The sequence below is a fragment of the Pagrus pagrus genome (assembly GCF_965226575.1).
Source record: "Pagrus pagrus genome assembly, chromosome: 16".
Lineage (NCBI taxonomy): Eukaryota > Metazoa > Chordata > Actinopteri > Spariformes > Sparidae > Pagrus > Pagrus pagrus.
The window spans coordinates 6,514,783-6,527,391 of record NC_140200.1 but is presented as its reverse complement, the minus strand read 5'-3'; the positions used below and the strand labels follow the sequence as shown (position 1 = coordinate 6,527,391).

Sequence of the window (12,609 nt, the reverse complement as noted above, 5' to 3'; positions counted from 1 at the left end):
GTGCTGGCGGGAATGCCCACACTGACTGCCCGGTGCTGCAGCCAGAAAATCAGCAGCAGATTTTTATCAAAGAATACAGATTGTAGACATATAACTCCGACTGTATTAGCCTCTCACTTCCTCTTTTTCATTATTAACCAATATAAAAGTGGGGCACAGTGACACACTCAGAATAATATTTATTACTTATTATATTTTTCTGCCACACTATGGTTGTAAATCCAAGAGAAAGAGTGAAGCTTATAACAATGAATAAAGAGCCATGTGATAGGGATCATGGGTATTGAAGTTTTATTTATTGAGGTTGTTAAAGTTGAGGCTCTGGACAGACGGATGGTGTTGCAGTATTTTCCAAGCGGCTATCATGGCACACGTTCATGCAATAGTCTGAACTGGGATGCCGTTCTGCGTTTATGATATGAAATCACTCAGGAGTCCTCTGCCAATGTAGCTTTGCACCCCTTTAACTTTGTTGGACTCGTGATGGACTGTTGCAAACAAAAAGGGTCTTTTCTGTTCCACGTGTGCCTACATATGCCACAGTGCAACCCGACTACGGACAATTAATTCCGAGTAATGCGTAGTAGCGGGTAATGTAGCCTCGAGTGTGAGTCAGAAAAAGACAAGTAAGGTTTTGTAACTAAAACTCAAACCTGTAGTCGTAAGACCCCACTGATGCTTAATCAAATGACATCACTTGAGGCAGTTTATCAGCCTTTAAGAGCTCCCTCTGGAGCCACAAAAGGCTTTAACTTGTGAACAGAGTTCGATGGGTAAAACTGCTGGAGTTCCCCTTTAAGTAGAAGGGGCTCTGTGTTACAATTTACATGTATTAATCACTTCTTTATTGGTCATTTATGAGCGAATTGTAACACGACGTGGAAAACGAGACATTCCTCATCTCTCCTGGTCGCCTGTACAGGCCTGCGGATGTCTTCGTGAAGGACGTTTCATGCAGCGCCTCTCTCCGCTCCGCTAACAGAGCAACAGTAGCTGGCGTTAGTTTAGAAACGGAGCCCGCTAACATAAACAAACAACCGAGTTCCTCAGAGCTCCTTTAATTGTAGCACTTGAACAAGTTTTACTTCTCGTCTCAGGCTGGTAGAACATGTTCGTACTGTGCTGTTATGGCACTTACTGCTGTTATGACATATTGAAGTGCATTTCAGTCCTAACGAAGACCTTTGTGACGATGTTGGCAATCTACAGTTTGCTGGCTTAAATGTATCTACAGTGTCACTACGTCATGTTCTTTTAAGTAGCCGTTTTTTGTAGTTGTTGGGTCGGAAACAGACTGTGACCGTGCACTCTGTGTTCCCAACCTAAGACCCGCAATGAATACACATTTTTTTTTCTTTTCTCGACTTTGGGGACTCATTATCGTTTTGGGAAGTTGAGAACAACCTGGCTGCCACTTTTTCTGAGAGGTTTAAAGTTTTAAAAAATCCAGAAATATAAGGCAGGAAAGAGGAAACGACATCATGCTTTTAAACAAATGTCCATTCTCCTGCGCCTCTCTCCTCCCATACATCATTTCAAGTTTGTTTGTCAGATATCACAACCTCGCCGCTTTTTGTTTTTACTCGATATGATCCTGCTGACAGTTAGTTGAACAAGATCAGCATTTTTTCCAGGCAACCTACACCCTGATTTATAACATTTTGCAGTGGAACACATTACAAACTCGGTGAAAAGCAGCAGAAATGCAGCAGTGTCACTTATGATTAACGCCGGCTAGAAGAGAATCTGAGAGAAAATTGCCAGCTGTTGAGGTGTAGGTTTCAGTGTGGTAGCACTCTCGGAGAAAGTCCACAAAAAGCTTTACCGTGGCAGAGCTTAATACGGATCTCAGGTGATCCTCTTCTGAACTTTTATTCCTGATGATTTAGACTTAGATGAATCATTAAGATTAGGAAGGCTGAGTAAGGCTTTCTGCAAGAGCAACATCCTGCTGGCACGCTATCAAACCTCAATTGAACAAGGTCAGCAGCAGTTTGGCGAGCGGCGGGCTAATGGTCCCTAATGTGGTGTTCACTCAGAGCAGATGGGGCTGTTGGGAACAGAGCCAGACACGCAGAAAGACGAGGGCAGGAGGTCCCCCCCGAGTGTCATGACAGGGGTTTGGGGGGGTCACAGAAAACATAGTGTCAAATCATTGCTATCATTGGTAATGATCGTGAGAGGTGAGATGTGATGTGTGCCAGTAATTGTAACCACCTCGTCAGTTCGGGGGGCACCGACATGTTTGATTGAGGGGGTCAGGGGTCCGGGGCAAATGCTTAAAGAGAGATCAGCATGTCACCTCATCACTGCTGTTGCACTCGAGACGCCCACTTGCAAACACACACTCACAAGACATTTGGGGGGGATAGAATATCAAGTTCTGCATTTCTCAACGTCTCCCCGGGCTGGGATTGAGGTCTCAACTCCAGCAAATGCGCATAAGAAATGTGGGATTTTGAGAATTTGGACACAAAAGTGGCTGTCGGACAGAGAACCTCGCATGAAAGATTAGTATTTCTTCACCCCTGGAACTTAACGAGCAGACCTGCAGGGCATGTCAGCTCCGTGGAGAAAGACTTAAATAGCACTGCATATTTGAGAATATGTTAAATTAAAGAAAAACAGTTACAGGGTCTGTAAGTTTTTGAAAATGAAAATTGTGATGTCAAAATAATCATATCATATTGAAACTGAAATATCTGTCTAAGTAAATGCGTTCTGATTTTTCTTTTTTACCACATCGAGCAGCCCTTGTTCACACTTACAGACATGTCCTAATATTTGAATTTTTGGAGACGATTTGCAGAATTATCTAATCAGTTTTCATCATTATCCTGTCCCGTCTTCCCCAGGAGTACATGGTTTACCGTAAACACACCTACATGCGCCTCGACGGATCCTCCAAGATTTCGGAGCGCAGAGACATGGTGGCCGACTTCCAGAGCCGGTGGGTAATGATAGATACGATCTATGGTGTGTGTTTATACGTGTGAGTACGTGCAGGAAACCAAACACCCCCCCTATTGGCCGGTAACTAACCATAAATCTGCCTTCTTCGTATATTGCAGCAATCAGTGAACAGTTTAGTCTTACATGTATACGTCCAAATATGTGCATGTGTGTATATTTCATCCACATGCTCTGGTTTACATTAGTGTGCAGCTCTGAGGCGCTGGGTTTTAGATGTAGGTTAGAGAGTTTTTGGTTTATTTTGAGGCAACATGACTCTACCTTTGATATCAAGTACATTTCCATTTGGCATGCCTCTCTCCTCTTAAAGTTTTAATACGTTATACTACTGTGTCACTGTCAGTTAGGCCCAGTTTTGCTGCCAGGCTTTACATTTGTCTTGACTTTTTTGAGACTGGTTCTTAACTTACATTCTAACTTAATTTTGTGCCATTATGCTGCATATGGATATTTGTACTGTACAGCTGTAAATGATATCTCTTGATTTTTTTTGTCCCCCTCCTCTTCCTCCCCTCCCCCGCTGGCCTCTGCAGGACGGATATCTTCGTCTTTCTGCTGAGTACGAGGGCTGGAGGGCTCGGCATTAACCTGACTGCTGCTGACACTGTGAGTCGCAAAAAATCATATTTCTGTATTCTCAGGCTGAGTGTTGATAGGCGATAAATATATCTTGGTATTTCTTGTACAAAGTGAGCTTAATGTTCAGCTGTAAGATGTAAGAACTGTCCACCTGTTGAAGTCATACTCAAAACAATTAGGGGAAGCATATCACCAGAGTATCAGCTAACGTTTGTCGACCGTGCTAGCTAGCTGCCATTAAGCTTAGTTAGGCCAGTTAACCATGTAGTTAGCAGTCCGGACTGGGAGATCAGAGGAATGGGGGAGTGTTGGTGTTTACACTGCTACGGTCTCTGCCATGTGTCTTTCTGTGTCAGGAAAGAGTTTGGGATTACCTATAATAACATGTTGACATAATGACTACACAGTATAGATTTATGTGTACTGAAGGGGGGGTTGCCTATATGAATGATGATTTCTCTTTATGTTTATAAACATCCCTCAGTATAATCTCCCTTTGTGTCCTCCTATAGCCCCATTCAAGTGGGATTAGCTTTCATGACAATGAGTTGAAGTGACTGTTAACACAGGACATCTGTCATGTTAAAGGGCAATTCACATGGGACAACACATCCTCGTGATTAGGCTCAGAAATGACAGAGGAGGGAGTGACCGCGTCATGTTCGTGCTCGCAGAAATTAAACTGCCTGGTTAATAATCACTGGCGCACGGGTGACCTTGATGTCTTGGGTCGTTATAGAGAAGTAAAGATCGTTTTTATTTCCCTTCAGGTCATCTTCTATGACAGCGACTGGAACCCCACAGTGGACCAACAGGCCATGGACAGAGCTCACAGGCTGGGTCAGACCAAGCAGGTCACTGTCTATCGCCTCATCTGTCAGGGTACCATCGAGGAGAGGATCCTGCAGCGGGCCAAGGAGAAGAGCGAGGTCTGAAACAGGCAAACTCGTTCATATAACAACAACACGAATATGACTAGGGGGAACATTTCCAATTCAAGTCTATCCCAGCAAAACTGTTTCAGGAACGTTAATCACATTACAAGTATCATTTAATTACAGAGTTGATTAATGCTTTACTGTCCTCCTGTTTAAAGATCCAAAGGGTGGTGATCTCTGGAGGCAACTTCAAACCAGACACGCTCAAACCCAAAGAGGTGGTCAGCCTGCTGCTGGACGATGATGAGCTGGAGAAGAAATGTGCGTTTGTGATTTTATTCGGTTTTCTTTACCATAACTATAAGGAGGAGGGGGGGAACATAAAAAATGATCAATTGTGTCTTTCTTTTGTAGTGCGTCAGAGACAGGAGGAGAAGAGGCAGCAGGAGGAGTGCAGCAAGGTGAAGGAGCGCAAGAGAAAGAGGGAGAAGTACGCCGAGAAGGTACAGTACAATGTGAACGGCAGGAACCTCAATTGTCAGCAGTGGTGTGCGGTTGCGTGGTTGGTAGAGCAGATGTTGATGTGTAGAATAAAAAATTACTACACACTTTGAGGTGGACAGACCTTGCAGAAAGACCAGGGGTCCATTAAAATCAAAGGTTCATCTTCTTGTGAGCATGACTGACTCAAATGTGGTGATGATCTTCATAGATCATGAAATATCTTGTGTTCAGAGTTTACATTTTGGCCTGCGGGTGACATGAGCAGTATACTAAGTGTAAAGGGTGCATCCTCTGGGGAGCATGAATTTGCTCTGTAAACTTAATAACAATCTGACTGTTAGATTTGAATGTGTCTTATATCTAAGAGTAGAGTTTGACCTGAAGCTAGAGAAAAGGTCAGAGTGTCTCATTAAAATCCAACCATTTGTTTGATGTGAGGTCACGGGGTTCACCCAAATCATTGGATGTCATCCTCTGGGGACCGTATCCGTACCGGATTTCACGGCAATCTGGCCCGTTCTCTTGAGTTATCTTGCTCTAGAGTCAAATGTTGGACAGACGGACAGGACAACCAACTGAACACTCGACATAGGCGCCCATAGGCCCCGTAGAGGAGACTGAAGGATGTGAGATACAACAAGGAATGAACGTGAAATTTATGAAACCTAACCTCCCCTGCTCCCCCTTATCTGTTTCTGTCCTGAAGAAGAAAAACGAGGAGTCGGAGAACAAGAGGAAAAAGGAGGTCAACCTTGTCATCTCTCACGCACCCTCAGCCGACAACTCCAACCTCTCTGCAGACGGAGACGACTCCTTCATCAGCGTTGAGATGGACTCGGCCATGCCCAGTCCCTTTAGTGAGGTGAGGGAATCCAGAGGAAAACCAGAAGGGAGTCAGTGTTCTTTTATTAACGTGCTGGAGGAGGAAGGAAACACTGTTTAGGAATGTGATTTATCTTACAGAGGCATGAGTCCAAAGACTGTCTCCACTTAATATTCACTCCTCTTTTTGGTTATTGATTCCTCTCTTTCCATGTGTTACTTTCTTCTTTCATCTATCCTGTCTCAATTCCTTACTTTTCCTTATTTCGTAATCTCTACATCCTACATACTCCATACTACTTCCTCTGCCTCCTGTCCTTCTTTGCTCCCGTCCTTCTCCTCATTGTTCCTTGAATCGTTCCTCTATTGTTTCCCTTCGCCTCACCGGCCCGGTTCCCTTGTTTCCCGTGGTGCTGACCCCCAGCCTGTGTGTATGTCTGTGTGTGCTCCTGTGCACGGCCAGATCTCACTGAGCAGCGAGCTCCAGCCCGGCTCGTTACCCCCGGATGCCGACGCGGACGAGAGCAGCAGCGACATGCTGGTCATCGTGGACGATCCGGTGTCCTCCGCGCCGCAGTCTCGTGCCACCAACTCCCCCTCCTCTGTGTCTGGATCGGTGTCCGACAACATGAATGGTGAGAGAGCAGATATGTTTCAGCTGACCTTTGACCTTGATAATATACTGTTTCGTTGCCATTGTCTTATTTCAGGATCGTACCAGAATGATTGAAAATGGGTTATTGGCTGGACAGAATCTCCAGAAATATGCAATGGGTGAAACAACATAATGAATACTTACACAACAAAAGAAATTGTCAAATTTAAGCAGTGGTGGTGTGGTGGTACTGGCTGTTTATTATTACCTATAGGCCAGCCCAACCTACATAAAAATATGAACAAAAAACTGTCCACTACTAGGACAGTGAACCCAGAAATGAACAAAGGGGAGGGAGCGGCATTAGCGAGAACAAAGCAGTTAATTAAGAGCTAAACATTGCAGTGCACGCTTCATCCTGTCTGCTGTTTTGCTCTCTGTCCCGGCTGTGTGTTTGTGTGTGAGCGTGTAGCCCTGCCCTCAGTCAAACAGACACACAGACCTGCTGCTCTTTATACATCTGTTACAGACAGAGCAGAGGAGAGAGAGACGGAGACAACGATGTAACTGGTCACAGTGTTTTTATAGAGTCACACTGTTAGTGACTCTACAACACAGCAAAAATATGAAGAAAATTAGAAAACATGGACAGATGGCAGGGCAGATACTGCGACACACTTCCACTGGGACATAAGTGATAATTAAGAGGAATTACTAAGTCATTTATTCAGAAAAAGCAAAGTATACCTTTATGTAAAGGATCCTTCTACCACTAATTTGAGTACCTCACATAAAGAGAGAAATTAGCTGCTGAAATTTAAAATATTCAAATCAAAACCTTCATTCAACCCCAATTAGGATTTCAAGGATCTTGAAAATGTAATTAGTACATAAAAACTGTTTTGCCTGCTAGAGGGCCTTTTTATATCCAAGTAGTATGGCCCACACTGTGTAAATGTTCATATTTGATGGTTTCCTAATTTCAGATAATCCCCGTACATGCAATCTGTGCAGCTGCCCTTCATCCTCGCCGCTCCAGTTGTGCCAAATAAAATGTGACCTGTTATCTGTTAGAGCAGTGTGACTGACGCGAAGGTCACTGCTGCACACAGAAGTCAGGCTTGTTATGTTCCCCTCACTATCAGGACTTGTGTTTTTATAGGCTTACGTGCTTCGAGACAAGTAGTGTGTTACCTCATGTGTATTATGCAGCTGATTATTAGATTTATGAGGCTTTTTATTTGGCCTTGGCAGCCGTGTTTCAGTATGTTCTGTACTATGGGATCCAGACAGACAGCGAGCCTATAGTCCACATTGTATATTTGTACTTTGGATGCGTTGCAATAAGGTAATCCCTCCTAAATACATGCAGCTTCACCGAAACCCATTTGGGATTTTTTGCTGTCATGCTAAGAGGCTCCTGCCAGAGAGATTATTGATGGCCCCTGCTTAAAAAACAGGAGAAAGTTGGTGCCCTCAGACACGTGAATGACGTTATAATGGAAGGTTTCAAAGACAGAACGAAGGTCAGAATATGGGAGCAATTGGTAAACTTGGACAAGTGAGTGAAAAGGGAGGAAGAGTGAGATTAAGGCCTAAAAGGAGGGGAAGAGAGGGGGATTTATAGAGGGGTTTTCATCTCATCTGTGCCTGGGTGTTAGTGATAGGATAGGCTCATCTCCCCCCACAGAGAAGGGTTGTATACCACAGTGTCTGGATGGAAACATGCAAGACCCAGTGGAGAGAGTGGGGAGTCAGACAGAGGGGGAGAGGGTCCGGGAAGGATTAGGCTCATAACCAGTGAGGTGAGGCAGACACTGGCTCTAATTCTGCACACCATACGGAAAATAAGAGCAGTATTCCAGTTTCTGCTTGAGCCTGTAGTTATGGTAGTGATGAGTAATGATTAATGTGATCATAATAATAATTTTATTTTACAGTAAAACTTTATGAATGACTGGGTTAAGGCCAAGTCAGACAGAACATCTCTCTTACAGCACTGTGTGTTCCCGCCTTACTTGATTTCAGTACCGTCTGCTGTACTAAGTCATCGTGTTTTCATGAGGAGAGAAACATTTTTCTGATTATTCCTTTTATATATTTGCCTTCTCCCTTTCAGGTGTTTCAGCCTCAGACGCCATCAGTCCGGGCAGAGGCAGGTCAGGGCGGAGTCGGGGGCGTCCCAAAGGGTCAGGAGGCGGGACGAAGTCTGGAGGGAAAGGACGCGGGCGCAAGTCGACAGCGGGCAGCGCGGCGGCTATGGCAGGAGCGATGGCTGGTGCGGCAGCTGCATCTGCCGCAGCGTATGCTGCCTACGGTTACAGTGTTTCTAAAGGTTAGTCAATATTGTGCACACTTACACATACCACAGCTGTCCAGCACAGAAATCAGAGTGAGAGTACTACTTGTTAAATGTCCGGTAGAAGGAATGACTTTCTTCAGCCTGGTTGCAAGTTTTCTTCTCCTGTTTCACATTTTGAGGAAGAAACTGTTTTCAGATTTCACATTTTTGCCTCTAACTATAAGCAAAAACAGGCCAAACTGGCCACGTTTTACTCAAAACAAACACATCTGAAGAGAAAAGGCTTTGTTAGCTGGCTTGTAAGAACAGTGTTTGTGTGAACTACAATGCGTAATGTGTTTGTGTTTTTTTTCTGCTGACACGGCGTAAACGGCATTCTCAAAGCTTCTTTTTAAGTGACTCTGTTGTTGCGGCCAAAGACTACAATGCTTGAGAGTTATTTCTAAACTGAGATCTATAAAATTACAATAGAAGGCCAAAAACATTTGAGACTGATGATAACAACTTTATGGCCAGCATGAACATATGAAGGCTGAGAAATTAAAACATGGAGGGGATTAACTGCAGTCTGCTACCACAGCTCACATGGTAAATTTGGTATGTAAATATGCAGGTAAATTCCCACAGTGCCGTCAACAAGAGACAACACCCCCTGATGTTTTTTCACATTAAAAGCCTCTGTATGTAAGGGAAGGCTCAGGTAATTTTATTGTGAAAAATGTAGAGGAAGTGTTGAGATTCATCTAATATAAATAAAAGCCTGTATTTTAAAACATACACTATTATACGTTGTACACTTCTAGACAGTAGTATTGAATTCGGACACACTGCTGCTTCCATCAGAGAGTAACCGTGCTCCTGTCCGTCTCCTCCTCCCAGCAGGCCTCGCTGCGTCCAGCCCCCTGCAGCCTTCCCTGGGCCGGTCTGGTACCAGCCCCGCCTTCAACCCCAGCAGGAGCTCCTCCCCCCAGGCCAAAGGAGGAGCCTCCACCCCGAGCCCCCACAAACAGCTGGCCCACGGCCACCAACACCACCACAGCAGCAGCCACGGCGCAGTCAGGAAAGGCAAGGGCCCTGGTGGTCCCGGGGCTCGATGATGCACTCACACACACACGAATGTGCCCTCACACACATGCACACACAACTGTCTCGATATAGAACACACACACATGCAGAAAACTGACCTACTCTCACTGTGATCCCCACAGACGCCCCTACGCCTGGCTCAGCAACTAAAAAGGACCCCCTTCACACACACACACACACACACACACACACACACACACACACACACAGTCATTTGAAGGTACAGCCCCCCACCAGCCTCCACGTTTCTTGTTTCACATTTTTTTTTAGTGTGTCCTGTTCGGTGCACAAAATCTGCCTTGAGTATGTTCTGTTTGCATTGTGACGAGAGTATTTCCAAGTGCTTTTTCGAGAAGACAAACTGTACTTTTCTACCCGTGACAGGAAACTCTTTTGATTCACTACCTAGTTGTGATGTTACAACACAGACGTGAACCGACGCGTGCGGATTAAAGGGCTTCGAAAATCCTCGTGATCGCCAGTGTAGGAGAGGCGAAGGAGTTTTCTGTCGAATGCACTGAGCCACGTCTTCCTTTTTTTCGTCGATGTTATTGACTCTCATACATGTACATTAGGTTATTTAATTGTTCTGTAGATATGTTCGATGGATGATTCTGCATTTCGGAGCTCAATGTGAACCCACACCTTACCAACGAAAACAGGTTACCAAACAATACGTTGACAGCTTTTCTACTAAAGCTCTTATTTTTGTAATAACGATGCGAGTGCCCGCACCAACATGGCAGGTCTCGGCATTTTGACGATTTCCTGTCCATAAAATATATTCCCGTACAGAAGGAAAGTGAAAATTGATGATATATTTTTTGTCCAATGAGAAATTGAATGAATGGATGTTACAAAAAAAAAAATTATATTCCAAAATGAGGGGTACCGGTTGATACGGCAATGCTGCTAACAATAAATTTATGAATTCTTTTATTTTCTAATTATTTGGTTGTCTAATATTTAAGTTATTTGAGTTGTGTTAAAAATGGGGCAATTCGCTATAATTGCCGATGGGATGTTCACCTGTAAAACAGTGTAAATTGTACTGAAGCCATTTTTACTTTTCACAAGTTGTTTTTTCGTGATGAGGAGTCTGTGGTTCTCTTTGATGTCATTGATGTTTTAGGAGGAAAAAAAGAAAAAAAAAGGTCCGCATCAGTGTCCTGAGTTGAGCACTACATCTGTTCTAGGTTTTTGTTTGTTTTGTGTTTATAGTGTGATTTAAAAAAATACGATGTTCTATATTGATTGTACATAATGATGAGAGCGACATTTCCTCTGGCTTTTCCCTCATTTGCCTGTCTATTTTTATAGGTCATGTGTACATATGAAGAAATGCGTCGGCCATTTTACTAACAGGAGGAGCCAACTGAAAATAAAGGAGTGCTAAATCTGAATTCCCGTTGTGTTTGTGGTCTCGTAAATGGCGTCGCTCGCTCAAATCAGATGGATAACGTAACGGAAACATGAACAGTGTGAGAATATAAAGAGCTTAATGGGGAGTCCTGAACTGACCTGAACTGCGGTGGGATATTAAACTGCACATTTTAAAGGTACAGTACCCCAAAGATTTAAAAACCATATTTTTCTCTGATGGCGCTCGGCTCGTGGTGCTCAAAGTGCCAAAAAAATAAATTTGACTCCACAGCGATGTCTCTTTCCAGAAACCATGACCCGGTCACTCGAGATGATCCACAGATGTTGTTGTGAGCAGTTCGATGCAGGAACTATTTTCTTTCTACCGAACTACACCCGCTATATCTACTATCTACTCGTGCGAGACGAGAGGCTTGTAAACATTAATAGCGCCCCGCATAGCTGAGCTGCAACGTTAGCTGACTTAGACAGCCCCTCTTCCATGGATGCACACCGCCTTCCTCCTTCGGTAGAGAGAAAATAGTTCCCACATGAAACCGCTCACAACAAGGTCTGTGGATCATCTCGAGTAACAGGGTCATGATTTCTGTCGAGAGACATTGCTGCTGCTGCCGAGTGCCATTTAGTCCCATTATATTCGAGAGAAAACAGACATCTCTACGGCTGATATCTCCAAAACTCAGCATATCACACGAAAACTAACTAGATGCATAAATGGCACTACAGCAAAGAGGGAAAATATGAAATTCTGATTTTGGGGCAAACTGTCCCTTTAAATACTGAGCTCTACATTTAAAAAAACACACAAAAAAAACATTAGGGAGGCCATACATTTACCAATATTCATGCAGCAGCTGTGACCAGTGCTTTAACATGGCTACTGTCCTCATACATCAGGTCAAAATACCCCATAACAACTGAAGTGTGTCCTTGAAGTTAAGCCCTCCTGCATGCAACACACGTCAGACTTTCCTCCGATGCTCCTGGGTCCAGGTTTTGTGTTTCATGCTCCAGGTTGCGCAGCTTTGCACAAGCTTTTGTTGAGACTATCGCAGAGGTATTGTGAATCAACTGTGGCTTTTTGGAAGCATAATTTTGTGTTCTTTGGCAGCTCTCCTGTAAAGCTTCAGGTCCCCGCTCTGTTCCCTTTGCCATGTTGAATAATTTTTGCACCGACCCAATAACATCTGCAATCACGGTGCTTAAGAAATGTTTACACACTAAAACCGGAGCTGGAAAGTCACTGAAACTCGATGGTCGCTCCAAATCTTTTCACCGAGCCTGCAAACCGCAACCGCATTTATTTTCGCTTTGTGTTCAGTTTACAGATCCAAATCACACGCTCGCTTTACAAAATGCTGCCCAAGCTCTCCATAAAATGAAAATTCCTCTGAATGCACCCACAGGTTACAGCCAGTGTTCAAAATATACATTTAAAAAAACATTCAATGCATCGTCCCTGTTGCTCAGAATATTCTGAGTTTGCA

General features: G+C 44.0%; 1 protein-coding gene across 5 annotated transcripts in view; it reads left to right on the top strand.

Moving 5' to 3' along the window:
- ino80 (INO80 complex ATPase subunit) overlaps positions 1-11,142 on the top strand; it is a 36,353-nt gene extending 25,211 nt beyond the window's left edge. For 2 of the 5 annotated variants that reach the window (XM_084377397.1, XM_084377395.1), the window contains exons 29-37: positions 2,856-2,950; positions 3,507-3,579; positions 4,323-4,481; positions 4,649-4,751; positions 4,845-4,933; positions 5,644-5,796; positions 6,220-6,391; positions 8,471-8,686; positions 9,533-11,142. In XM_084377397.1, the coding sequence (XP_084233523.1) occupies positions 2,856-2,950; positions 3,507-3,579; positions 4,323-4,481; positions 4,649-4,751; positions 4,845-4,933; positions 5,644-5,796; positions 6,220-6,391; positions 8,471-8,686; positions 9,533-9,750 (1,278 nt within the window). In that variant the 3' untranslated portion in view covers positions 9,751-11,142. Of the gene's footprint in view, positions 1-2,855; positions 2,951-3,506; positions 3,580-4,322; positions 4,482-4,648; positions 4,752-4,844; positions 4,934-5,640; positions 5,797-6,219; positions 6,392-8,470; positions 8,687-9,532 lie in introns of all 5 variants that reach the window. The other 3 variants (XM_084377396.1, XM_084377393.1, XM_084377394.1) reach the window with 2 other exon arrangements.
- Positions 11,143-12,609: the final 1,467 nt, after the last annotated feature.